At 41.1% G+C, this 27,939-nt stretch overlaps 1 protein-coding gene across 1 annotated transcript in view; it reads right to left on the reverse strand.

Moving 5' to 3' along the window:
- Positions 1-2,202: 2,202 nt before the first annotated feature.
- LRP6 (LDL receptor related protein 6) overlaps positions 2,203-27,939 on the reverse strand; it is a 73,300-nt gene continuing 47,563 nt past the window's right edge. The window contains exons 8-23 of the mRNA XM_026679261.2: positions 27,093-27,309; positions 26,079-26,368; positions 25,069-25,295; positions 24,409-24,593; positions 21,111-21,437; positions 20,302-20,504; positions 18,404-18,615; positions 16,374-16,567; positions 13,128-13,337; positions 11,477-11,602; positions 10,332-10,568; positions 9,282-9,392; positions 7,534-7,764; positions 5,895-6,031; positions 4,616-4,713; positions 2,203-3,992 (exon numbers count right to left, since the gene is read on the reverse strand). Of these exons, the coding sequence (XP_026535046.1) occupies positions 3,701-3,992; positions 4,616-4,713; positions 5,895-6,031; positions 7,534-7,764; positions 9,282-9,392; positions 10,332-10,568; positions 11,477-11,602; positions 13,128-13,337; positions 16,374-16,567; positions 18,404-18,615; positions 20,302-20,504; positions 21,111-21,437; positions 24,409-24,593; positions 25,069-25,295; positions 26,079-26,368; positions 27,093-27,309 (3,297 nt within the window). The 3' untranslated portion in view covers positions 2,203-3,700. The remainder of the gene's footprint in view (positions 3,993-4,615; positions 4,714-5,894; positions 6,032-7,533; positions 7,765-9,281; positions 9,393-10,331; positions 10,569-11,476; positions 11,603-13,127; positions 13,338-16,373; positions 16,568-18,403; positions 18,616-20,301; positions 20,505-21,110; positions 21,438-24,408; positions 24,594-25,068; positions 25,296-26,078; positions 26,369-27,092; positions 27,310-27,939) is intronic.

The following is a 27,939-nucleotide window of genomic DNA, read 5'->3' on the forward strand; positions in this document are numbered from 1 at the left end:
TTGGGGTTGGGGACAGGGAGGAGTCTGGTCTTCCTTTCTTAGTTTGTTTAATTTTGGTGTTAAAAAGGGAATTTTTTAAACAGCCGTTTCCATGGACAGCCTTGGTTGAAAATATTTGCAATATAAAAAGTGGGCCCTGGGATCAAATTAACCAGGACCTTTAACTCATCTATCAATGTAAAATACAAATCCTCCTTTGTAGCCTCATTCAGCACAAAACTGGATGAATAAGAACACACTTTATAATTCCTATGAGGTATTTCTTAATAGATTTGATTATGAATTAAACTTCCTAACCTGCCTATGTTTGGGACACGTGCTGAAACATTCCATTTTCCATTTATAAAAAAAATTAAATCCATTCCTTTATAAAGATTTAACCACTGGTCCAGCTGTTTTGATTACTCCTTTTATACTTTAAAAGTATTTCACACATTTAAACCCCTTAAGTAAAATGGAGCAATGTTGTTAAGCATGCTTCCATGGATTTTTACAGGTCATTTTTACTTAAAAGCAATTAAAAATAATAATTCTAAGTGTTTTTTTAAACATTTAAATACTGGTTTTTTTTGTTAATCGTTGCAGAAAGTGTCCCGGTGTGTGTGTGTGTGTGTGTTATTTTAAGAAAGAGCTTTTTAAAACCAACCACAAAGCTTCCTAAAACTAGTTGTCCTAGCTTTTATGTCTTCACCGAAGCAAACTAATCACTTTTTAGAATGCGAGAGAATATGAGGAGGTGCAAAATGTTGAAATAAGGTACCACAACTTTCCTTGCCTATGGACCTGCAGCTATCACACATCTGATGCGCAACTAAAATTGTGGCCTATTGAAGATTTTCAAGGAGTGGCAATAAATGAGAGGAGACACACGCACAGCCACACCAAAACACATTATCTGCAAAAGTGGCTGCAAAAGTATACTACTTTTATAGTCTTTGACATGACCAGACTAATCAAATTCATTATGGTTGCTGCAAAGGGTTAGTAGGCCTCTTTTTCAGTGCATCTTGATGCCGGCCTTTCTTAAAAGTCTGAGGATTAATCTACCAATTTTTCTGAGCTTGGCTGCCCGCTGAGGGTATGTCCCAGCCTGAGGAAAACATTAAGAACCCAACAATTCAGGTCTGAGCTATTTGTATCTCTAGTATTGGAATGGTTCTGTTATTGGGCTCTGCAGCTTATGTTTCCCTGCTGGGATGAAATTGTTATTGTGAGAAACAAGAAATTACGGAGCACGGGAGGAAACCTACTTATTTGCCTATTTACAGGCAAATCAAGCCTTTAAGGAAGATACTGTTTCGTTACATTTGCATGGAGCCATCCCAACAGGAGGTAAACCTTGGGAATCTTTCGCCTCTAATGGAGGCAACTTCTGATTCACAAAGACGTTAAACAAGTTTTGGAGATCCTTGATGCGAGTCACGTCAACATCATATAATTCTATATATATGGTTTTTGAAAGTCCACATATCCCTAATCAATACAGCAATGAGAACACTTAGTTACAGTACTCTGTATTTATGAATCCAGAAGGGTTTAACGACTTGTGCCCCAAAATCTGATAAAGGTTATCAAAGCGAGGTCAATCTTATCTTCCAGGGACTGTTTAAAATCTCTGCATGTTCTTCAGTCCCAAAGTTTGCAATTCAGAGCATCCTTAATAAAAGTTTCAGCTGCTCCCTGTCTGCTTTACAAAAATAGCTGAAAACTGGTAACATTGGAGTGTTTCTCACATTTTTTTCAGTAACATAAAATGAAGACAACTGAGCAACCTTTTTTTTATATTACCAAGTTAAAAAAAAATTAAAAGAGCTGAGAAATATTTTGACAAAGAGGAGGTTCAAAAACGGGCATTCACAGTGGTTCAGGCTTAAGAATGGAAGTCCTGCCAGATAGCAGGAAGCAGCAGGTTGATGTCACACGCTGCAAACTCTGGCTAACTCCAAGTGAGAAGCAGCATTTCCAATCAAGGATGCAGCCAGACGGACAAAAAAAAAGAAGTGTTTGCAAGTTTCTTGCTAAAGGGGATGGTGGGAAATAATAGCACGATTTAAAATACAAAGCTGCACGTGGCGATTCAGTGCATGTAGAATCACTGAACGAACTGCAAGAGTACATGTTCTCTTTTACATTAAACTAAGAATCCAACGTTCACTTTCATAAATATGCCACCTACGTGTTTTACTCTTTGTGTGATTTAAAAAAAAAAAAGGGGCTCCTCTTTTGGGCACTGAAGCCTACTGAAAAAAGCTGGGAGGAAAGTTTTTCAGAGGTAATTACCACCCTTGTCTCTGGTCTGAAAACACCAATGACGTGGTAGGAGAACTAATCCGATTGTACTGGCAGAAAGAAATGAAAATCATTTCTTGCATACACCCATTTCTCTCTTTCTCTCTCTCTCTCTCTCTCTCTCTCACACACACACACACTCGCTCACAAAGAGCCTGTTCACCAAGGACTCAGACCCTGGGATTCCACGCAAGTAAGGAAGAAGCAGAGACCCCCAATGGTATTATCTGCTCCCTCTCCTGTTAGCAACAAAAAAGAAAATATTGGCAACAGAAGCAAAATCCCACAATTTTTGGAAGAAGAAGAGAACACGCCAATTCCCCCCCCCTCCCCCCCTCACTGAAATGGATGACTTTCCCAATCTTGCGTCTTGCGTCAGGGAAGGGGTGTGCGTGGCCTAGCTAGGGCACTTTCTCCTTCCTGGATGGCTGCTTCATAAGAAGCCACACATTTTCCTGGGCTTGCCATGGGGTCCCCGCAGTGGCTGAGTCCAATAGGGTGCAGCCACGTTGTTGCCAGGGCTCCTTAACTCAAATGTGTGTTTTTCTGGGACTCGGTGGCTGCTCCCCAAGTCCAGGAAAAGGCACCGTTTCCTGAAGGAATTGTTAGCAGGTAGGGGAGGTGCCCCCCGTCCAGATCTCAAGCATCTTTGTCTACTTTGGATCCAACTACAAGACGTTTCTACAGCCTTGGGACAAAACCACATGCAACACAACGATGGAACTTCAAAATAGGGACAAAGAGCTGGTAACATAGAACATCTGGGACCAATTTCAGTGGTGGGAGTTCCAGGTAGTGCTCAGAAGCGTGGGTGAGCATGAATTGAGTGCCCCGACAGCTCCATTTTTGTAGAAAACAAAGTTCTTGGTACTCTATCTCAACAGCTTTCCTCAAGCTTAATTTAATTGCCCACCTGTCAGAATAAAAAACATTAAGTTACTCAGCTCTTTGCAGATATTTTTAAATGCTCCTTTCATTTTTTTTTCTTTGTTTTTTTCCTTCCTCTTTGAAAAAAAACCACTTCCTTTTTCTTTGTCTTCTTTTTTTTTGATATTTGGCTCATCGAACATCATCATCTCTGGGTCCTTCCGTTTCCTTACGTGCTCAGTCCCTTCACGGATTTAAGGCATCTTCTTGGGTTCCATTTGGAAAAATAATAATTAAAAAAAACTTTGTATACAAACTTCTTTTTAAAAAATTTTCTTATGTCACAAAGCAGCAATTTCTGTTTTAGGAAAAATATATAAATAACCTCTTTGTTCCCTCCCTCTCCCCATTCTACAAAAGGCAACCTCCCCAGGTCAAATATTTTAACTGTACATAGAGACTCTGCCCCCATGTCCTCAACAAGGGCAAGTGACACTATTTACACAGCTGAGCTGGACGCAGTTGAAGGGGGCGGGGGCTTCCCTCACGAGGAATCGGTACAAGGAGAAGGTGGCGGCGGGTAGAGGTGGTGTGTGTAGCTCCGCTCTGTGTATGGGGAGGGCGGGCAGCTCTCGTAGTTCTCCTCGGCGGACAAGTACTGGCTGCGTGGGGTTGGTGGTGGTGGCGTGGGCTCCGAATCGTAGTTGAGGTCGCTGGCATAGCCTTTGCCCCCCATGACCATCACTCGACGGCTGGGCGCGTAGTCGCTGTCACAGACGTCGGTGCTGCACGGGGTTGTGGGAGGGGCAAAATGGCGGTAGCTGTACGGCCTGTAACTGAGGAGAAAACATTAAGAGGCGTGTGAGCATCAACACCCGAAAACAGCCAGAGGTCTTCTCGAGCCACGTGACGTTGTCATCTGTTGCCATCACCAAGGAAGTAGGACATGTCCCAAGGGTGCTTTTTTTTCAAGAGGCAACTGGACTTTCTGTTTTTTCTTTGAGGACGTTTCGCTTCTCCTCCAAGAAGCTTCTTCAGCTCTGACTGGATGGTGGGGAGCCGAAGAAGCTTCTTGGAAGAGAAGCGAAATGTCTTCAAAGGAAAACCAGAAGAAAAAAAAAAGCACCTTTGGGACAACCATGACCCGGATGACTGAGAATCTCTGTAGACATTCAAGGAGGACATGATTTTTGGATCAACTTCCTCTTACAGAGTGGGGGGCTCTTCTTATATGAGATGGAAGGTGGCTCCATCTACGTCCTCCATCAAGCAGACTTCCAAAAACTGCTTCCTATTTTCATGGTTGCTGAACCAGCAATCAAGACAGAAGGATTTCGTGCCTTCTACCGAAAGCCTGGCTCCTTCTTTTCTCCAGATGCTATACACATCGTTGCCAGAAAATGTCCTGAACCTACCGGGCAAGCAGCACAAAATTCAGGCCGGGGACAGGTGGCCTTACCTGTACGATCTGTGCGTAGAAGGACTGTTGGACGAATAACCAAATTCCATTGTGTAGCGGGAATCCTCTGTTGCTGGTGATGGAGGAGGGTTCAAAATCTTTAAAGGGAGAAGAGAAGGAGTGTCAGCTTCTAGAGAAGCACCGCATTTGTTCCAAGGAAATATTTCTCTCCACACTAGGGAGGCATCCGTACTGAACACCAAACTGAAGTTTACTCATATATACTACAAGTGCTGCTTTTGTAGGGGTATTTTCTTTTTGTTTATTACATTTAAATCTAGATGTGAGAAGCACATATTCTTCATAAATAAAATTTAAACTGACCAATAGAGTATTTGGTTCACCACAGCCAAAAATCTTCCATCAATATACAAATTAAACATTTTTAGATTAGCCAGGATTACATTCAATTACTCCACTAGATCTCCACAATCACCCTGGAGTTTCCACAATGATCAATAGATGCCATAACAATCAGTATCACAGTGTCCTTCCCGCAAGGATTCTTAAGAATTTCCCCTTTTTTCCTGAAATTTTAAGTAAATAGTCTGATTTGAACTTTTGAATTTCCCTTTTTCTGAAATTTTAAGTATACCTGATTTGAACTTTTGAAAGATATATTTGGGATATATTTGGGTTTCACATTTGGGGTAACTTTCTCGCGCACAACCACCCAAACCAAAATGGAAAGTACCAAAAGGCCTTTTAGTGGTTTTTCTGACCAAGAGGTCACAGTCTTCCTTCTGCAAGACCGAACTGGGAAGCCAGGAAAAACAATTGTTAAGTTTCCACTAAGATCTTTGATTGGTGCCCTTTGTTCATTGTTAATTGGTTCAGGTTTGGATTTCTGTAATCTAAAATTTGACCATGTATTCTAATGGTCTGGGAAGAGTAAGCAAGCAAGCGACTAAAGAAATAGGGAAGGAAGGAGGGAGGAGGGAGGGGAGAGAGGAAGGAAATAAGGAAAGAAGGGAAGAAGGAAATAGGAAGGAAGGAAGGGAGAGGAGGAAGGAAGGAAATAGGGAGGGAGGTGGGGGGGAAGGAAGGAAGAAGGAAGGAAAGAAAGAATATAAATAATGAAGAATGTGCCCTTCATCATAAAATGCTGCCAATAAAGGGAAGTGGGATAGGGCAACATGGTTAATCCCAACTTTTCATGCAAACTTAAGCTCACATTTTCTCCCGTGTTATTTATATGGTTCCATCAACTTTACTGAATTGCTTCAGTTTGGGTTGATAATCAATCTTTCAGATTTAGATTTTTTTAAAAGCCTCTTACTGGAGGGAAGTAGGTTCCTTTGATGCTGGAGGAGCTGCTGGAAGACGCCCCAGTGACGTGAGCTCGGTCATACGGTGGGCCGCTGCTTCCTGCCATGATGCTAAGTGAACTGATCACAGATTTACCACGGGACATTCCTAAAGAAAACCAAGGGAATTCAGTTAAAGACTTAAGAGGAAAAGATATGTAGTTAAGCATCACGTCCAACCTAATTTAACAGGTGTCCTGTTTACTTTATGATCACAATGACCCAGAGGCCATTCTGAAGTTAGATTTCCCAGGACCAATGGAGGCATTCTGGGGAAGGAGACCACAACTTGAGACCACAAAAAGATGTGACTGAAGAATCTGGTTGCCCTCCCCTCTAATCTTACACACAAAAGAAGAGATGCAATTACACTTTTGCCTTCCCAAATGCAAGTCACAAATCTGTACCCTTTTTACAAGATTCCCAGCCACGTTGGACATTTTCTTAACAAGCAAAATGCCTGTTGGATTTCTCCACATTCTCCAAAATGATTTTGGTTTAATTTCCTTTCCAATTAACCAAGGCAGCCCTAACATTATGATTATCAGGATTATATCACGGCTCTGTAGCCTATGGTTGTGGTTGGTCCCTTTTGCTAGGAGATTGTCTAGCTCTTTTCTTCGGTCCAATATTTCATTTCCACCTGAAACCAGGGTGGACACAGTTGGATTGGCCTTCCCTCCATTCCAGAGATTGATGGACAGATAGCCCCTGAGCTCTTTTAGTCACTGTTTACAATTTTGCATATTGCTTGAAGAATGATGGTAAAAAACTTAGAATCAATTCTTACAGCTATTGCAATGCTATCAGTGGCCATAATAAATTCTCAACAAAAATGAAAACGGCTGGAATAGGTGTACATTATCTGTGCAAAAATTTGGCAAATAACCAGCTACTACTTGCACTGCTACTCCTCCCAGATAGATTTTGGACATCTTTTGATGCACACCCACAAGGTAGTCCTCAACTTATGACCGGTCACTTAGCAATGGGAGTTACAACAGATCCCCCAAAAGGTACTTATGACCATTTTGATTCGAAGTTCCAATGGCTAACTCACACCCCGCCCTTTGTGGACAGTGACTTTGCTTAACGACTGATGTGTTTGCTTAATGACCATCACAAAAAATGTTGTAAATTGAGTTGTTGCATGTGTGTGTCTCAACTAATGACTGTCATGACATAGAACAGAAATGCCAGGCTCTATTATTGTTGTAAGTGGAGGTCTGTATGTCAAACCCCTCTAAAAGAGTGTTAAGTTTAGTTTTAGTTTTTTTTAACAGGAAAAAGACAAGTGGAGAAAGGCAGGATAAAGATTAATAAAAGGATGCATCATATGAAGTTATCAGGAGTCTGGCTCAACTCAAGCATTTCAAGATGTTTGAAATATTTATTTGCTCTACGATTTCCTGGGTGAGTTGTCGCATCATTGCTTTCCTGGTGTAGTATCTGTGCACCAGGTTGCCAAGTCTACTTTAAAGCACCTACTATTGTTTTCTGAATCATTTTCCAAGCAGTGAAAAAGGTTGTTAAAAAAGCCTGGTTGAGTCATGTCAGCCAATGTTCACGGGCCTATCTATCGAAGAAGAAGAGAGGAAGTATAAATCTGACCTGGAAGAGATCCGGAAAGGGAGCTTGGGTGAGGCACATAACCCAGAGGCACAGAAGACGGTCCGTGGACAACATAGTCATTGGTCATTGTTTCTCCATCTCCTTTCATGCGTGGGCACAGCACTCTCTGACAAACAAAGTACATAGCACCAACGACAAAAACCGTAAGGATCACACCTATGATGGAGCCGATTGTATTGGTGGCTGGTGGGGCTGGTTCTTCGGTTGTGTCTAAAAGGAAGGAGAAAAATCAGACTTAAGACAAGATCACAGCTCTGTAAAACTTCTCTATTCCTTAATACCAACAGCACTTACTTATATACTACTTTACAGCCCTCTCTAAGTGGTTTACAGAGTCAATTGCCCCTCAACAATCTAGGTCCTCATTTTACCGACCTCGGAAGGAAGGAAGGCTGAGTCTACCTTGAGCCTGGTGAGATTCAAACTGCCAAATTGCAGGCAGCCAGCAGTCAGCAGAAGTAGCCTGCAGTACTGCACTCTAACCACTGTGCCACATAATGTCTTATGTCTATGTATTAGTATGGCTGTTTAACTTATTATCATTTTCATCTTTTCTACTATCTTCTCTAATGGGCATCATTAGTATGATTGTTATTATTCTGTCATTTTTATGTACACTGACAGCTTATGTACCAGAGAAAAAATAAAGTATACTATAGCACAGCACAGCACAGTATTAGCATAGTATTAGTTTAGAAGTATTAGTATAGTATAGCGTTAGTACAGTATAGTATGGTATGCATAGTATATTAGTATTAATGTTAGTATAGCATTATTCTATTCTGTCCTGTCCTGTCCTGTCCTATTCATGCTGGCGCAGTGGTTAGAATGCAGGCTAACTCTGCCCACAGCTTGGAGTTTGATCTTGACCAGCTCAAGGTTGACTCAGCCTTCCATTCTTCCGAGGTGGGTAAAATGAGGATCCAAATTGTTGGGGGCAACAGGCTGACTCTATAAACTGCTAAGAGAGGGCTTGTAAAGCACTGTGAAGCTGCATGTAAGTGCTATTGCTATCCTATCCTATCCTATCCTACCCTATCATTTCTATTTCTATTCTAATCTGTTCTAAAATCTGCCCAATTAGAATAGAATAGAATAGAATAGAATAGAATAGAATAGAATAGAATAGAATAGAATTCTTTATTGGCCAAGTGTGATTGGACACACAAGGAATTTGTCTTGGTGCAAATGCTCTCAGTGTACATAAAAGAAAAGATACATTCGTCAAGAGTCCATAAGTTACAACACTTAATGATAGTCACAGGGTACAATAAGCAATCAAATCATACTAGGAAACATATTGTAATTATAATTATATGGAAAAAGGGAAATATTATGAAATAACTGACCTATTTTACTATATTGATACTTGAGAGAAAAACTGAATTTTAGTAAAGCTGAGTATCTTCACACATGAGCAGCCTTCCCCATGATATACAAATTAAAGCAAAATTACAGAGAACAAATCAAACTGTGGGGTCCTTGGTGCTCTCACTCTCCCTTGGTTATTTTCTTGCAGGTGTGTCATTACCCAAATTAGGTAACATCAACAGTACAAATCAAACCAAACACAATCATGTTTAGTTGCACACAGCAGCAAATTTTATCATTTACCTATTTTTGCATGCTGCTGAATAATTCTGATTCCCTGCAGATTACAACAAAATTAAAGACAATGAAACACAACAAAAAAGAAAAACATAAAGAAAACATATGGGTATACTTACAGCAGCCCTGTTCATCTGAATTGTCATTACAATCTAGGTTGTGATCGCATTTCTTGTTTTTCCCAATGCACTGACCACTCGCACACCGGAACTGGTCAGTTAAACAAAGCACTTGGAGGACGGAAAACAAATCCGTCATTAATGGACAAGAAAAATCTTTAAAATGGCAAGTTAGGTATTCAACAACAACAAAAAAACATAAGACAACTAACCGCATCAGTGAACGTTTTAGACTGAACAAAAACAACCATTCCTTATCTTGGATCACCTTTATTATTATATATACCTTATTTTAAATTTTGCAGCTCACTCTTTATGGTAAAATTTTCCCAGGGAAGTGTATAATGAAAGGTACACTTTCAAAGCCATGATCTGGAGAAACTAAACATGTAAACTAGATTAACAAAGAATTTCAAAAGGGGCTTATTCAGGGTGAAATTGGGCCTCACAGTAAGTTACACTGCTTAGGCTAACACCAGCATTGCAAACAATGCCGGAATTGCATTGCCAAGGAACAAAAAATAAAAATAAAAATGGAGTTGCTGGCCACAAATGCACAACAACTCCCCTCAGTGGACAAAACTGCCAACTACAACTAATCCTTAACTTACAACCATAATTGAACCCTGCAATTACAGATAGTCCTCAACTTACAACAGTTCCCTTAGTGGCCGTTCCAAGTTACAACAGCATTGAAAAAAGTGATTTACGACCATTTTTCCCAATTACGACCGTTGTAGCATCCCCATGGTCACGTGATTTATATTTGGATGCTCGGCAACTGACTGACATTAATGACGGTTGCAGTACCCCAGAGTCGTGCGATCCCCTTTTGCGACCTTCTGACAAGCAAAGTCAAAGGGGAAAGCCAGATTCACTTAACAACTGTGTTACTCATTTAACACTCCTGTGATCCACTTTACAGCTGTGGCAAAAAAAAGTTGGGGGCAAAACTGACTTAATGGCTGTCTTGCTTAGCCATGGGAATTTTGGTCTCAACTGTGATCGAAAGTTGTAACAATTCCTACTTTGCTCAGGAACGTGGAATACCTTCACATTTCTTTTCGTCGGAGTTATCCTGACAATTTGGTTCTCCGTTGCACAGCAGGGCGGCATCAATACACTGCCCGCTCTCACACTGGAACTGAGAATCGGAGCACAAGGGGCAGTTCTTCTCATCACTGGCATCTTCACACTCCGTGAACCCATCACAACGCCAGGCCACAGGGATGCAGTCAATCTCTCCTGTGTAACAGGTGAACTGCTGCGGGGAGCAAGTTGGAGGCTCTGGCGGGGAGAGGAGGGGGGGAGAAATAACCCTCTACTTTCAGATGCAACCAAAAGAATAAGCAAAGTAGCTGTCTGAATACAGTGAAAAAGTATCTCTGCGCAAGCTGGAGTTACAGATCTGGAAAACTGGGATTTGCTGGAACCTTCCACTGATTGAACTCTCTCTGCCCACGATCAATGACTCTAGGAGCCATAGTTGTACATCAACGTACAATAGCAATAGCGCTTAGACTTATATACCGCTTCACGGTGCTTTACAGCCCTCTCTAAGCAGTTATTGTCAGCCTGTTGCCCCCAACAATCTGAGTCCTCATTTTACCCACCTTGGAAGGATGGAAGACCGAGTCAAAGCAATAGGCTGACTCTGTAAACCGCTTAGAGAAGGCTGTAAGGCGTTGTGAAGCGGTATATAAATCTCAGTGTTATTGCTATTAACATATGGCATTGTTACAGTAGCCAGGAGACCACAATGCTATTACATAGTAGTAGTTGGGCTTGCTAAGGGTACCAGCCCTATTATAGGACATGCTTGCGCACTTCCCAAAGGGTGCCACAGGAGGATGAGACAAGTGGCTCTTCCTGCAGCATCACCCAAGGCTTCCAACCCTTTGCAGAGCTGCCTCGCAAGTGGGAAGGTTCAGAGCCGCCAGGAATTTGCCTGCCCACACAGAGCACCAGCTCATCTCCCCGCTGAAGTGGTACCCATCTATCAACTTGCACAGAAGATGTTTTCGAATTGTTAGTTGGACGGAAACTGAGGTGAGTCGACAGGAGCTCATCCTGCCACGCAGTGCTTGGGCTCGAACCACTGGTGCTGAGACCATCTCCAGCATCATTAAGCCACGGAGCCACTGCCCCTCTTTCTACCTAAATCAAGACTGCCTTAAAAAAAAAAAAAGTCTTACCTCCACAGGAAAGTTCATCTTCAAGCAGGACTAGATGCATGGGACAGGAGCAACGTGTAGTTCCATCACTTTTTATAATGCAGATATGAGAACAGCCACCATTATCTTGGGAACAGGGGTGCTGTCCTGAAAGAGCATTCACAGATGGTATTTTATATCTCAACCGCCTGTTTGCTTGGGCTTTTTTTATTATATACTGTGATGACATGGGGCGTGACACAAAAATAACAGTCACAAAAGTAGAATAAATTCCCTTTAATGCCTCCAACTTGGGCCTCAATGTCCAATTATCCTCGACATGATATCAAACTCTTCCAACAAACAGTCTATGAAGAAAGTAAATGCAGTCCGAACCAAAAGTAAAAATTATTAGAAATAAAAAACCCAACACAAACCACACTGGAGTCATTAACACAGCAAGCCAGGATAATAAATTGCAGACTTCCACAAGATAATGCAGCAACCACAGTTGGGAAGACAACAAAACCCAGATAAACCTTGACCAAGATAAAGCAAGTTTTGCTTCCAGCAAAGAGCTATTTAAAATGCCCCACTTATATCCTGTTCTCCCAGGTAAAACTAATTAAAGGGATCAGGGCCTTTTCCTCTCCCATAAGACATGTTGCTTCCTTCCCCGTTCCTCTCTGCGTGCCCCTAGGATAAAGAGGGGATGGCCCTGGGTCTTCCTCTGAAAGCCCAGTCAGACTGTGCCCTTCCCCCGTTTCTTCCACAGCCACCGGAGCCACACTCCCATTCTCTGTCAGCTCCTCAATCTCCTCCTCAGTCAGACTCCAACGAGGGCATGACATATATTATGGATTTCAGACTGCCTCCTAGGAAACCAAGAGTGGCTCAAAATCTCCACGAAGAGCAGTTCTCCAGTATCAATAATTCTTTGGAAAAGTAGAAAATAGTTTAAGCAACCAACATAAAGGCAAACTTTAGCACCAAAACTTCTTTTCAATATCTCGGAATGTAAATGCGAAGCTATCTCTGCATGATGACATTTCTGGGATGTTCTAAAGTCAGTATGGTATCCCAACATGTGTAAGATGGCCATCTTGTCAAACTTAACTGATGCACTTTCCTTCCAAAGAAAGTTAAACAATAAAAAATAAGCTGCAAGTCTAAAATCCCTGGGGGGGAAATAAGCTGCAAAATCTAACATTTTCCTGGGGCAAAAATTCTTTCTAGCAATGCCTATCATTCTGATGCAGCCAAAAGCAGATGTTGCTAGGCTGATGCCAAAATTTCATATGGGAAGGAACAAATCACCATGGTTTTAGAATGTTAAAAAACATTAACTACAATCTAAAAAACTGAAACATGTGAAGTCTCTATGCTGTGAAAAAGCAGAAGTGCTATAGTATCCTAGCCAGGCCATTATGAGAATAGGTGTAAAGAAAGAGCTGCTTTCTCCAGGTATCTCAGGTACCTGCTAATCTGAGAAATATATTATTTTGCATGGGATCTACTGTAAATGGAAATCTTCTAATTAAACACCAGGAGCTTTTAGACCAGTATTTCTCAAACTTGGCAAATAGGAGATGTGTAATCTTCACTCTCAGAATTCTCCAGCTAATAAATTATAGGGAAACTGTTTTGAGAGAGATAGCATGCAAGTTCTTCTTCAATGTGGTGAAACACTTACGGTATTCCTGCATGTTGAGTTCTTTTACGGCATGGATGTCGCTCAGCTGAGCAATTCGAGCCTGAACCTTTGTACGTCCCTCTTGGCGAGTCATGTCAATTTTCTCAATCATCTGTTGATGACGATCAATCCAGTAAAGCCATTTTTCAAATACGGTCAGGCCTATAGGCTGCAGTATGTTGGAATCTTCTAGTACTATCCGATTTGCACCTTTGAAATGGGGGGAAAAAAGGGGGAAACTGAACCAAAACAAAATGTTTGTAACTTCACATATGCTGAGATTGTCTCTTAATGTGAGATGACTAAGCCATAATGCTGAATGAGCTCAATAAAATGCACAACAGCTGTAAACAAATTTCATACGCTTCAAGTTTACATTTGGAAACAAAAGGTACCAAAAGATTTGTCTCCTACTCTAATAATACAACATCTCCTAAGCTGATTGCCAGAAGTTTCAACATAAAGACAATATAATTTGCATAACAGATATTAAATTGATGGGGCACCCAGTCACAAGATGCAATGCATACCTTCTATGACTTTAAAAGTGGACTACCCAGATGTAGTCCAACAACATCATCAATATCAGCAACAAATAAAAGCTCCTGATTTAAGTTGATTAGCATGCATTTCAACAGAAAGTGAAAGGTAAGTATATTTAACATGTATCTAAAATTGATCTGAATGGAACCACACCTGTTCTGAGATATGATAACATCCCTGGGGGGAAGGGGATAATCTTCCTAGCAATGCCTATCATTCTGATGAAGCCAAAAGCAGATGTTGCAAGGCTGATGCCAAATCTCATATGGGAAGAGGCAAACCCTGCCTCCAGGAAATAGGGTTTTGGAACATTACAAATCACAATGTTATCAACTGAGTTTAACATTACAATCTAAAAAACTGAAACAGGTAAAGTCTCTATGAAATGCTAGAATGTCCCAGCCAGGCCATTATAAGAATATGTGGGGGGAAAAAGTCTGCTTTCTCCAGGTATCTCACCTGCTAATCTGAGGAAGGAATTCTTGCTACTACACCGTTTCCCCGAAAATACGTCCTATCCTGAAAGTAAGCCCTAGCTTGATTTTTACACATGTGCCCAATATAGGCTCTACCCCCAAAATGAGCCCTAATTAAGATCCTGCTCGCTCCAGAGTGGACAGGTAAAAATTAAGCTAGGGTGGGGATGGGGGAGTGGAGCTGCCCTACTACTTACCTTTGGACAATTGTAGCTGGATAGCTTCCCCCCAAAATTTTGGGGAAACACTGAATCAATACCTGTTCTTCTTCCTCAGAGTGAGTTCAAAAGATTCTCCCTCCAAACTCCAGGGATTTTATTCTATAGTATCTTCTATTCTGGGTAGAATTGGGGGCATTTGAAGAATCACTGGGGTCACTCCTAACTCAGAAGTTTGTACTGGTTTGTAAACCTGACTCATCGTCCTTGACAGGGATTGGTGAAAGCGGAGGTTTTATTTTTTTTAAAGGAAAATCAGTGGTTCCAGCTCTCCCACCAATGCAGCAATAACACTCTCTAAATCTCATCCAACCAAACCACAAGAAGTAATTTTCTAACCACAGAATAAGTCTTCCAGAAACCCCAATTATGACTCGCCAATGTGTTCTATCATACAGAAAGAGAAGAAAAAAAAAGAGCAAGAGCCTTAGTAAAAATGCTCTTGTGGTTTATCGTAAATCACTATCTGTAAGGAAAGCAGAGGTGGGAATACAGATAGTCTTTGACTTACAACATTTCACTTAGTGACCGCTCAAAGTTACAGCGGCACTGAAAACAGTGACATATGACCATTTTTCACACTTACAACCTTTGTAGAGTCCCCGTGATCAAAATTCATATGCATGGCAACTGATTCAGACTTATGACCGTTTCCCAAGGTCATGTCATCACCTTTTGACAAGCAAAACAATGGTGAAGCTAGATTCACTTAACAACCATGTTACCAACTTGTCAACTGCAGAGATTCCCTTAACAACTGTGGTAAGAATGGTTGTAAAATGAGGCAAAGTTCACTTAACTAATGTTTCATTTAACAACATAAATTTTGGGCTCAATTGTGGTGTATGTTGAGGACTACCTGTATAGGAGAATCAAAACCTGAAATAATTAATAATGTAAAGGAGAAAATGGATTTTTGCAAGCCATAGCTTTTTTTTTTAATTGCTTGCCCAAGTTGGAAAAGGAATGCTGTAATGTCTAAAGCCCAACTAACTATTCCGGTCAGTTTAATAACACATGGGTTACTGTTTTAATGTCTGTATCAGAATACATACACGCATGTGGTTATTGTACACGAGACCGGTGAATTTCCCTATTCACCGTGCACCAATTTGAGCCAAGGTAACACAAGAGGAATACACAAGTTGTTACAAAGATAACTAGGAATCATCCATGGAAAAGCTGCAATTGCACCATAATAGGGGAACAATGCTGGACTGTATTAGATCTAGTGCCATGCATTTGGGTTCTTAGATTAGCACAGTAAAACCATGGCATATTCTGGAAAGCGTTGCATTACAAGCCCAAGTATAAAAGGAATGTGGTTAGAGCACAACTTTTGTAACAAGCAGGTTTAGTGTAGTTTAGTTTAGTTTACTTTATTGTCATTGCATCTTGAACAGTGAAATCAAACACTATCTTTAGTGCAAATCATGACCATGACCTTGAAAATAAACACAAACACACATCCTTCACCCTTCACACATTGAACCGGAAACCCCCGACGCCACACCAACACATACAGCAGAATTCAAAAGAGCTACTGTCCTGGGATAGAAGCTGTTTTTCAGCCTATTTGTACTTGTTTTTATTATTCTGTACTGTCTGCCAGATGGCAATAGTTCAAAAAAAAGGATGCCCAGGATGAGATGGATCTTTGATAAGAATATTTGGAACTTTCTTAAGGCCACGGGAGCTCTAAAGCTCTTCCAAAGAGGGGAGTGGGCAACCCATGATCTTCTGGGCAATGACATTAACCCTCTGGAGTGCTGTCCTATCTGCCACTGTGCAATTGGCAAACCATACAGAGGTGCAGTAAGTTAAAATGCTCTCTATGGTGCAGCGGTAGAAGGTCACCAGCAGTGTTTTAATTCAGTTGTTGTTTTCTGAGAGGTCTCAGGTAATATAATCTCTGCTAATCTTTGCAACACAGTTTGATTTTCAAAAGGAAGGTACGAAGAAGGCTATTAATTAGGGATGAATTGAAATTAAAAAAACCTTTATCTTACCAGAAAGATCGCTGCTCTCGATTCTCCGCAGGTCAGAGTCTGCCCAGAATAACTTCCCCAAGTTGCTATCAATGGCCAAGGCAACGGGTTTACTCAGACCGCTGGAAAAGAGGACCTCCCGTTCAGTTCCGTCTAACGCCGCCCTCTCAATCTTAGGGGGAGACCTTTCTTGGAGATTGGTGAAATACATGTACCTGCAAAACGGAAGACAATCAAGTCATTTCATGCGTGGCCTTTGTATCCTGTCCCCGCACTGAATCAGCAGACTGGATATTGTTGGACTGCTTGTGGATCCAGGTAGGAGAACGTGAACTAAAAAGGACGTAAGCGGTGGTAGCAAACAGCTGGTTTTGAAATAATTAAATGTGGCGCACATTGGGTGGGAGGCTATAAGAAAATCAGAAGCTCAAGGTTGAATAAAGGTTCTGGAAAAAGACAATTCCACACTATTGACAAAGAAGCTGCTTGGAGTTACACGGAATTCAACTTTTTATGTTATTTAAAACTAATTAAAAATACAACCAAGAAAGTTTGCATCCAATTTTCCAAAAGTTTTGATGGATCAGGGTTACTTAGGGTTCACAGTCTGAAATGCAGATAATCTTTGATGTCAATTTTTTTTAAAAAATAATTGTATTGTTGTATTTGAAAAATAAACAGAAAAGCTGCATGTTAAAAAGCAGTTAATATCTTAATCTGTTAATTATGACTGCATACATAATTTTAAGCTCTCATTAACGAAGTACAGTACATTAACTAGAGCTTAAAATGCCACCAACTGTTCTGGATTTTCTCCCCCTTCACTTTCTAGCAGGAAGAATATTTAAAATTTTAAAATATTCTGTAGTTTACAAAAATGTGAGACTAAATAGTTCCTAAACATTTTATTTTATCCTTCTGCTTCTATAAAGATTAGGAAGCTGCTTGATTTATGGAGGATTCTCCTACTCATTTATATTATCTGTATTGCACACACTATTTACAAAATTCTGCTACATAATCCTTTAGTTTCATAGATGAAGACATCGTTAAAATTCTTAAGATGTTATAAAACAATTTCACATTTCTGTACTGATTTATTATTACAATTATGTGCACTGATTTTAACTTGTTTATTCCATGTTTTCCTGGACCTATTTTTATTTTGTGTAATATAGTTTAAATCAGGGGTGTCAAACTCAAGATCCGCGGGGTACTAAAATCCGTCCCATGGGGTTGGCCTGGAAATATCAAGGGACCGGCCTGCGGTGACTGGTGGCTAAAACAGCCTGCATGTGCCCCCCTGTGCCTCGTTTTCACCCTCCTCCATGGCCTCCTGTGGCACTCTGCCGGCCGAAACCGGGCTGAAAACTGAGCCCAAAACTGTCCGAAAACCAGGCCCAAAACTAGCCATGAGCCGCTGGCCTGCAGAGGAGAACAACAGTGCTGATCTGGCCCTTAAAGAAATCCAGTTTGACACCCTGGTTTAAATCAAGTGTTTTTCGAACTTAGCAACTTTAAGATGTGTGGACTTCAAGTCCCAGAATTTCCCAGCCAGCATGTTGAGGGAATGGAACTGTTAAGGAATTTAGGAAAGTAAAAAAAAAATATTCCCACTCTTTTAAGTTTGACAAATTTGAAAAGGGATATAAAAAAAACTTTTTTTTTTTGTTCATAATTTTCCCTTCTTTCTCTCATGGCTTCCTAAACGCTGGTGCTTCTTGAAGTTTCTAGAAATCAAAAGTGAACGTAAAAAAATTGTATCAATTCCTAGAGTTGTTCCTTGCTTTTCCTCATGATTTACATACCCGAACTAAAATGTGCACAACCATTAAAGGTATTTCATTCGTTTAGATAACACACATTTTAGAATGTGAGTGTTAGCGCCTCAGGATTTATATTGTGATATTGATTTTCTTTAACACATTCCAACATAAATCGGTTGACATGGCACAGCAGAAAACAAGACCAGGAGAAAAGATAAAACCAAGAGATAAAAGGATCTGGAGCTGGAATGTCTATAAACATTTCCCATCCTGCAACCCGCTTACCCCTTCTCTGGATTCACAACAATAGCTCTGGGCCGATCCTGTTCGTTTTTCAACACCACACCCATCAACCGTCCATCCAGGCGTGTGACGTTGATAACGTTTGTGGCTTCACAAGTCCAGTAAATGTAACGGCTGTAAATATCAATACTCAGATCATATGGCTGGATATCTGGATTTTGGTTGGGGACAGGACTCATCACAATGGTAGAACTCTGGAATGAAGGTGCAAGATACAGGATGCTTCAAGGACTCCATCAGAAACAAACTGGAACTTGACACAGACCTACTTAGTTTATTATAGAAATTATAATAAATTATAAACAAATTATAGAACTCTGCCATTCTCCAACCTGGTATTTCCCCCCCCCCCCAAATATTTTAGACAGTCCCACCAGCTAGCATACACAATGATCAGTAGTGGTAAAGGACAATAAAGTTTGTTATTGTTCGTTCTTCTTCACTGAAGAAGAGATAGTAAGAATGATAGCAGCATAAATGGTGAAAAAAAGAATCAAATTCAACTTTCCCTGTTAAGCAAATATTGACAAACCCTACAATTAACTGTATAAAAATACTGTATGTGATACATACTTTTTATATTTAAAAAAATATCTCTAGAACTGTGAACACTACATTAGACTGGTTTGATGTTTTTATCGTTGTTTTTATAAGCTACCAAAGGTTATGGAATTTAAGATTGATTGCCATATGTATAAATCTTATAAATAATACGTAAATAAATCTCAAGAAAAGTTGAACGGTTTGTTGGAAATTCTTTTGACTGCAAAAGAATAAAAACACCAATTCATGTGTTGAGAAACAGAAGATGTGTTAATCCCATCTGCAGATTCTTTTAGGTTTGTGTCATTTTTTGGGCTACCCTCCACAAATGGGAGGATTTGTGAATCTTGATATTCTGATAAAACATCAAATACTCAAAAGAGAGATACACTCAAAAGAAGATAAATTTTAAAGGTCGTGTTTCACTGGCATCGCAGGCTGGTCCTTTGCTGTTTCCATGGCAGCCCTGTGGGCCAGATCTAAGCACCCCGCTGGCCAGATCCAACCCACGGGTTTTGAGCTTGACACCCCTGGACTAGGGGGTGAATGATAGCAGTGTTCCAATATTTGAGGGGTTGCCACGAAGAAGACAGGGATTGACCTATTCTCTGAAGCATTTGAGTGCAGAGCAAGAAGCAATGGAAAGAAGCTAATCACAGACAAAACCAACCTAGAACTATGGAGAAATTTCCTGACAGAACAATTAACCAGTGGAATGGCTTGCCTATAGAACTTGTGGGTGCTCCAACACTGGAGGCTTCTAAGAAGAGACCAGACAGCCATTTTTCTGAAATAGCATAAAGTCTCCTGCTTGAACAGGAAGTTGGACTAGAAGACCTCCAAAGTCCCTTCCAACTCTGTTTTTTTTTGTTAATTGTCTTGGAAAAGCATGTCTTTTTAACTCAGTTCATCTCTAGCCCTTTCAGTATCAAAAATTTGAATGTGTCTATTCAGATCTCATGGCTTAAAAATTAAGAAACTGGCCTAATCCCATGTCTACGAAGATAGAGAATTATTGATATATACGACACATTTAAACAAAGACCTTTTGAATATTGTATTTGGTAAGGTGTGATGGGCTTTATTCATGTATCTTTAATACATTCATACTGTAAAATTAAGGTCTAACTAAACTCAACGCTGAATTTGCCCTCCTCTACCCAAAATTAAGATATTCCTATTTTTCAGTTGATTTCCATCTATCAGTTTAATAACCAGCATATTCTACTGCACAAGCAACAGCATTTATAAAGTGTTTCAAACATTAAATACGGTAAGACAAGAATTGTTTTGCCTCTTGTCTCTCTTTGAAAACTGAACAGCCCTCATTTAGGTACCTGACTGCCATCCTCTTGTGACCTCCTGATAATGTTTTGGCGAGAGTCAATCCAGTAAAGCTGCTTCTCCAGTGGATCATAGTCGATTGCCCGAACATTTCTGAGGCTGTGTATCGGAAGGATGATGTCTGGACTCTTCAACCCATCAATCACCATACGATTGATTGCATTCTTTTGACTGAAGAGCAAGAAACTTGTAGGGGCTTACAGAGAAATGCAAACACAGAAGGGAAAAGTGTAAGTTAGGCTGAAGATGTTAAGATCAAAACTCTGAAAATATTCCAAAGTGTCCCACTGAATGAAAAGATAGCAGCAATTAAAGGAAAGGCCTTCCTTTGTAGGAAAAAATTGAGCCCAAAAAGAAAGATTGGAGAAAGGAAGGTGCTATTCAAAGGGAAGTTCTTTGGGGTGATGAGTAGAGAAATTGTAGCATCATCTTTAAAAATAGAAAATACTTTTTAGCCACATAGGTTAAAATATCCAAATCTGGTTTGCAAATCTAGTTAATAATGTTCCCAGGCAATATTGTTAAAAATAGCAATTAATGGGTAACCAATGCACCTCTAAGAAGTGCGGGGGGAGGAGACCATAATCCTACAGGTGTGCCTCTCAAAAAATTTTCCATCTTCCGTAGCCTCTCCGGATTTGAAAAAAAGATGCAAAACTTTGTGATTAGGAATAAAAAAATAGCCTTGGTTCAATTCAACAATCTTATCTGAGTATCAGCATAAAAAAACACTGGCCTCAGTTTATGGCAAGTGAACCTTTAGGGATGCAAGTTAACACCCCCGTCTGTGTTTCTGGCTTACCACTACATGTTCTGTTGTCGGGGTTCAAGGAGTAATGAGCAGGACATCCACAGACAAAGCCACCTACGGGCACGGCCAGGCAGAGGTGGGAGCAGTGCCCATTGCTGGAAGCGCATTCATTCCAGCCAGCTTGCCGGGATGAATGGAAGACGAGAATGTCCATCACATAATCCAGGTGGTTTTGGATGATGGTCCGATTCTGTCCGCTGGTCTTGTTGGCTCGTTCGATGCTACGTCGGCTCCAGTCTGTCCAGTAGATGTAATCTTGGTATTGAGTCAGGCCAAAGGGATGCGGTAAATCATCGGCTATAACATCACGGTCAAGGCCTGGATTTGGGGAAGGGGGTGAAATGAAATGAAAGAAAGGTGTAAGATCACTAGAGGTATCACCTCTGCAGCCTATCACTAACACCCTAAGAAATTATCTACAGGTAGTCCTTGACTTACAACAGTTCATTTAGTGACCGTTCAAAGTTACAATGGCAATGAAAAAAGCGACTTATGACCATTTTTCATACCTGCGACCTTTGTAGTATTCTCCATGATCATGGGATCCAAATCCAGACACTTGGCAACTGGTTCACATTTATGACCACTGCTGTGTCCCAAGGTCACGTGACCCCCTTTTGTGACCATCTGACAAGCAATGGGGACATCAGATTCACTTAAAAACCGGGTTACTCATTTATTAACTGCAGTGATTCACTTAACAACTCTGGCCAAGAAAGGTGAAAACTCACTTAACAAATGTCTCACTTAACAACAGAAATTTGGGGCTCGATTGTGGTCATAAGTTGAGGACTTCCTACCCTTGACTTATGACTGGTTGTCTAGCAACTGTTTGAAGTTACAAATGGTTACCCTCCCCAGAATATTATTTATGCCCTGGTTCTGAAATTCCAATGGTTGTCCCCTTTCCCCGTGGTCATGTGATCAAACGTTGGGCACTTGCAATTGGCCCCAATTTATGACAATTTAGAGCGTTCCATGGTCACATGACTCAACTTATGACTTTTTGCTGAAAATGACTCATAATTAGCAATAGGTTTGCTCGACTGATGCAACTGTAAAATTGGGGCGGTCGTGTGGGTGACCTGCTTTTCCCCATCACAATTTACAACTGAAGCGGGCAGGCTCTATTAAGACCGTAAGTCGAGGACTACCTGTGCGTTGCCATGAATGCCCTGCTTCACACACATTGCTCATCCCTCACGTACAAAGTAGAATCTGTATAGCTTGGAGTATTATGAAGCTTGCAAATAAAATACAAAATGGCCCAAACTATTGCACTTATCAAAGAAACAAACAATGTGTATGATATTAAGAGCCAGGGTAGCGTAGTGGTCAGAATGCAGTACTGCAGGCTAAGTCACTGCTCAATTCAAGTTCAATCCTGATTGGCTCAAGGTTGACTCAGCCTTCCATCCTTCCAAGGTGGGTAAAATGAGGACCCAGATTATTGGGGGCAACAGGCTGACCCTGTAAACTGCTTAGAGAGGGCTGTAAAAGCACTGTGAAGTGGTATTTAAGTCTAAGTGCTATTGCTATGTGTATAATATTCCATTGCTGGAATACAGGCGTAGCAAAAATGTTATTTTTTGAATCATAAATATAAAAGCCTGTTTCTCTTCTTCAGAAAAGAAGTCTAAAGCTTAGGCTGTCTGGCTCAGGTAGCAGCATCTTGTCAAGTCTTGGTGGTATCTGAAAAAACACTGCTTCCCTTTCACCAGGTGGTCATTAAGAAATTTATTCAAGGTTGAAGGACACATCTTGGCAATAGTACTGAAAAGGTTTGGCACTGCTTTCCTTTGAGATACTTTTCGAACTTCCAAGCCCTGAAGAGTTCCTTGAGGGCTCCCATCCAAGTCTTACCCAGGCCTAATCTTCCCTATCTTTTGGCCATCATCTGTAAAATGTCTTACTTAGCTAGTGCCAAAAAGAGATTAAGCTGACAACCGGTGTGCCTGCAGGGAGAAGGAATTTCTTAAATGGGGCCCCATAAGGCCTCGCTTGTTCTGAAGAGTTCAGACATTGGAGTATGGAGAGTGTCTTCTTGGGAATATTGTGGCCCCAAACTGTTTTTAAATTTAATTTAATGTAATTTTTTGACACTGTTCAGAGTCCCATACGTGTCTGAAAAAAGATTAGCTTAAGCTACATTTCCATTATCTTTCAGGAATCGTAATCGCAAAATGGGACATTTTTTCTGATGGTAATAGTTTCATTTCCCACCTCTGGAAGACAGTTTGCAGGGGTTCCATTTGAATCTGCTTTTATTTTGTGGTGTTAATGTGTACATTTTGCTCCATATCCAAACAGCACTAAAACATCAATGGATATAATTTAACTTGTAGAAGATAGTTCTTGATGAATTGACTGTATCATAAATCAATGTCTAGAACTTTCCATAGTTGGTATCAAATATTTTTTTCACCTTTTCGCCTTTCTACTAATTTTGAGGTAAAAGGTAAAGGTTCCCCTTGCACATATGACTTGCTAGTCTTTTCTGACTCTAGGGGGCGGTGCTCATCTCCGTTTCAAAGCCGAAGAGACAGCACTGTCGAAGACGTCTCCATGGCCATGTGGCTGGCATGACTAAATGCCCAAGGCACACAGAACGCTGTTACCTTCCCACCAAAGTGGTCCCTAATTTTCTACTTGCATTTTTACCTGCTTTGGAACTGCTAGGTTGGCAGAAGCTGGGACAAGTAACAGGAGCTCCCTCCGTTACGTGGTGCTAGGGATTCGAACCGCCGAACTGCCGACCTTTCTGATTGACAAGCTCAGCATCTTAGCCATTGAGCCACCATGTCTCTTAGTAATTTTGAGGTGTAACTTAGTAATTTTGAGGTGGCTAATACTAAATAAAACGTGAACTACAAGAAGTCATTAAATTGTATGAGGAACAATGGAAGGCCCTGAGAAGGCTTTGGAGAAGACTGAGAGGGAGATGCCGGAGGAAGCTCCTTCCCAAACGTCAGATAGCGTTTGACTTTGCAGTGGGAAATTCCACTCCAAAAAGTCCTGTCCTGCATATCTTTAATTCCAAAGGAAAAATGCCCTCCCAGAATCCCTTGTGCCCCACCCCTTATGCAGCTGGCAACCAGAGTTTTCAATACAGGGACTATCCTCCTTGCAATAGAGACACCTGAAGGAGAGAATTCCCCATCATCCAACTGACCTGTGGAAATCACACTATCTACATGAGCCACGTTTGTTAAACAGCGCACCCACAAACCTGCACGATCCTGGCATAATGAAGACTGTTAGTTGATAATTACGGCCAAAAAAAACTCACCCAGCATATTTGAAGATTCAATCAAATTGGTATCCAAGTCAGTCCAATATAATCTTCTTTTGACGTAATCGATTGTCAGACCATTTGCTCGGCCCACGTTTGGCACTAAAGTACTACGTTCACTACCATCCATGGCTGCTCGGTCAATCTTGGGTTTCCCACCCCATTCGGTCCAGTACATAAACCTGAAGGCATAACAAATATTCCATGTTTATTTCATAAAGATGCACAAGCAATCAGGAGTAGAAAATAATTCCGAATGATAAAATTTTTGTTTACAGAAGGGAACTTTAGTACAAGATTATCACTGTATCTGCTCATTTGTGTAAAACTTTGAATTGAATTTAAAACTAATTTGGCGCAATTGCACTGGCTGGCCAATTCAGGGGAGTTTTATGCAAATGTAAATAATAAAATAACTAAGAAAAACAGGACTAAATGGAATTACCCAATTATAAAATCTAGTGCATTACTGTATCACAGTTTTTTATCCTTATTTTGATTTATAGATGTATTTCTGCCCAATTTCATAAACTATCTTAAACTGGTGGGTATCTTACAATATCTGATGGAATTTTTTAGGGCTGATTTCTCAGACGTCAGGAAATAGATTAAAATTTCAGTTTAGTTGCTAAAATACCAAGAATTTGAGCAGCTCACCCTTCAGCAGGATCGAGAGCCAGCGCCCGGGGGCTGTCAAGATCCTTCCAGACTAGAACTTGCCGATGTTGTCCGTCCAATTTTGACACTTCGATACGATTTGTTCCCGTATCTGCCCAGTAAAGATTCTTCCCTAACCAATCCACAGCCATGCCTTCTGGATAATCCAATCCAAACTCAACCACGTGTTCCAGAGCACTTCCGTTCATGAACGCTCTACTGATGGTCTGCAAGGAAGAGAAAGGGTGGGAGGTATGAATATTTATGTGCCTGTGCTACCTTATCAGTATAGTTGAGAAAGGATCCAAACAGACAAAGCTATTTGTCAAATAGAGCTTGATCTCTAATAGAACGCAGATGCATTTTTATCTCCCCTCATTGGAATGATACTACTAACAAGCATGAGCAAAGTAAAGAAGGGGCTACACATAGTCCTTGACCTACAATGGTTCATTTAGTGACCGTTCAAAGTTACAACGGCACTGAAAAAAAAGTGACGTATGACCGTTTTTCAGAGTTACAACCTTCGTAGCATCCCCATGATCCTGTGATCAAAATTCAGATGCTTGGCAACTGGTTCACACTTATGACCATTGGTCATGTGATCCACTTTTGTGACTGTTGGGCAAGCAAAGCCAACAGGGAAGCCAGATTCACTTAACAACTGGGTTACTCACTTATCAGTGGCAGTGATTCGCTTAGCCACTGTGGCAAGAAAGGTTGTAAAATGGGGCAAAACCTACTGAACAAATGTTTCACTTAACAACGTAATTTTTTTGGGGGGGGGGGCTGTGTGTCAATTGTGATCGTAAGTCAAGGATTACCTGTACCTTGTTTAGAAGAGGAAAGAGAAGAGAAGACGTATTAACATCTCCAGCATTTGGACTTTACTTATCTGCTACAAGAACAAAGACTCGGTCTGGTGAGTCCGGCTTGATAAAATGTTCTTCAATCAATTTTAGTAATACACTAGAGATATGCTAACCATGGTCAAGGTGTGACCACATTACCTTCAACGAGATGTCTGTCCAATAGATGCGATTGTCAGTCACATCAAAATCCAGGGCAGAGGCTTCCTTGACTCCTGTTAGTGGAATAGCAACATTATTGTTGTTTGTCTCGAGAGAGATTCGCCTGATATCGGCTCTACGGGAAAATAGCAGGAAGGCTTCTGGGACAATGCAGGTCTTCATGTCACTCAGGAGCTCCAGGCCGATGGGGCAGGCGCAGCGCAATCCTTGGGGCCTATACAAGCAGAGGTGGCTGCAGCCCCCATTGGATTCTGCACAAGGATTTGTACCTGAAGAAAGCAGAAACGAAGCCTTTAGCGTTGCTAAATCTTTATCATTGCTCCATAGCTGTCAGGTCCAAAGAATGGATTTACTTCTGAACTGTTTATGGCTGTTCGCCCATGGACAGAATCTTGCCTGACTAAAGCAATTATCTGCAATAACTATAGATACGCTTTGTGGAAGGATCTACCCCTGTCCTCTTCTGCCCACCAGACATTCCAAGCTCTGCTGTCTCTTGGCTTCCTGGGAAAGAGCCACTTGCTCCTGCAACTTCAGACTACATTCCATCCTAATAGCTAACACAGCCTGTCAGAAAATGTGACAAAACTGCTTTCTCCAATACAAATATAGGTAGTCCTCAACTTACAACAGTTTGTTTAACAACTGTTCAAAGTTACAATGGCATTGAAAAAAAGTGACTTATGATAGTTTGTCCCAATTATGACCTTTGCAGCATCCCCATGGTCATGTGATCAAAATCCAGGTGCTTGGCAACTAGTTCATACTTATGACCATTGCAGTGTCCGGGGTCATGTAATTGCCTTTTGCAATCAGTAGAGGGTCTCTCCCCCACCTCCCAATTTTAGATGGCATTCAAAGGGTCTGTATTGAGAATTTTCAAATCCTCATAAATTCCTTATTCTTGTGGTTAGGGTACTTAAAAGTATGTACAAATTCACAAAATAATTTCTTTGGTTTACAGGAGAGGAGTTAGATGTTCAAGACACTCACCCATGGTCTTGTGGACGTTGGTAGCCTTGAGGCCCATGAGATCAGGTAACTGGTCAATTAGGATCTCCCTTTCTGCTGTCCGCTTATGAACCCGCTCAATACTTCTTCTTTGCCAGTCTGTCCAATAAATATACTCCCCCAGCAGAGTGAAACCAAAGATGTGGGGCAGCTTGTCTTCCACAAGGACTCTTCTGCTGGTTCCATCCGTTTTCATGACCTTCACAGGTACAAACACACACATACACAAGATGGGTTTGAATGCTTTAACTCACCTGCTTGCAACAATGCAGTTCTTGTCAGGCAATGCAGTTCAATAAATCTCAAACTGTAACTCAGAAAATTAATACCGTGTTTCTCCAACAATACGGCCTCCACCAATAGGAAGGCCCAGCATGATTTCTAGGCATGAGGTGAAATTAAGCCCCACCCCCCAAAATTTAGGCCTATTTAAACCATGCGTTTCCCCACCATTTCTCACATCGTTCGTTAGAACTACTCGAGGTGAAGAGAAATGGGGGGAAGGGAAGGGGGGGAGAAAACTTGCCTTTAGGAGCGCCATGCAGGTAGCCCCAAAGTGGCTGGTGACTCTGCCTTTGGGGAGCTTCCATCGGCTGATAGAAACACCTTTGTGGCGAGGTGAGTGCGTGCTCGCCCCGAGGCCGCTTCTACCGGCCGATAGAAGCAGCTGGTGACTCTACCTTTGGGGAGCTTCCAGTGGCGGCCTCATGGAGAGGTGAGCACGCATGGGGCACTCTAGGTGGAGGTGCGTGTGGGGGAAGAAATTAAGTCACCCCCGAAAAGATGTCCTAGCTGTTTTTTCGGGGCTCAAAAAAAAAATAAGACCTAG

Source organism: Notechis scutatus, chromosome 6 (assembly GCF_049901735.1).
Source record: "Notechis scutatus isolate UNSWTSFEM ecotype Mainland chromosome 6, rNotScu1.2, whole genome shotgun sequence".
NCBI lineage: Eukaryota > Metazoa > Chordata > Lepidosauria > Squamata > Elapidae > Notechis > Notechis scutatus.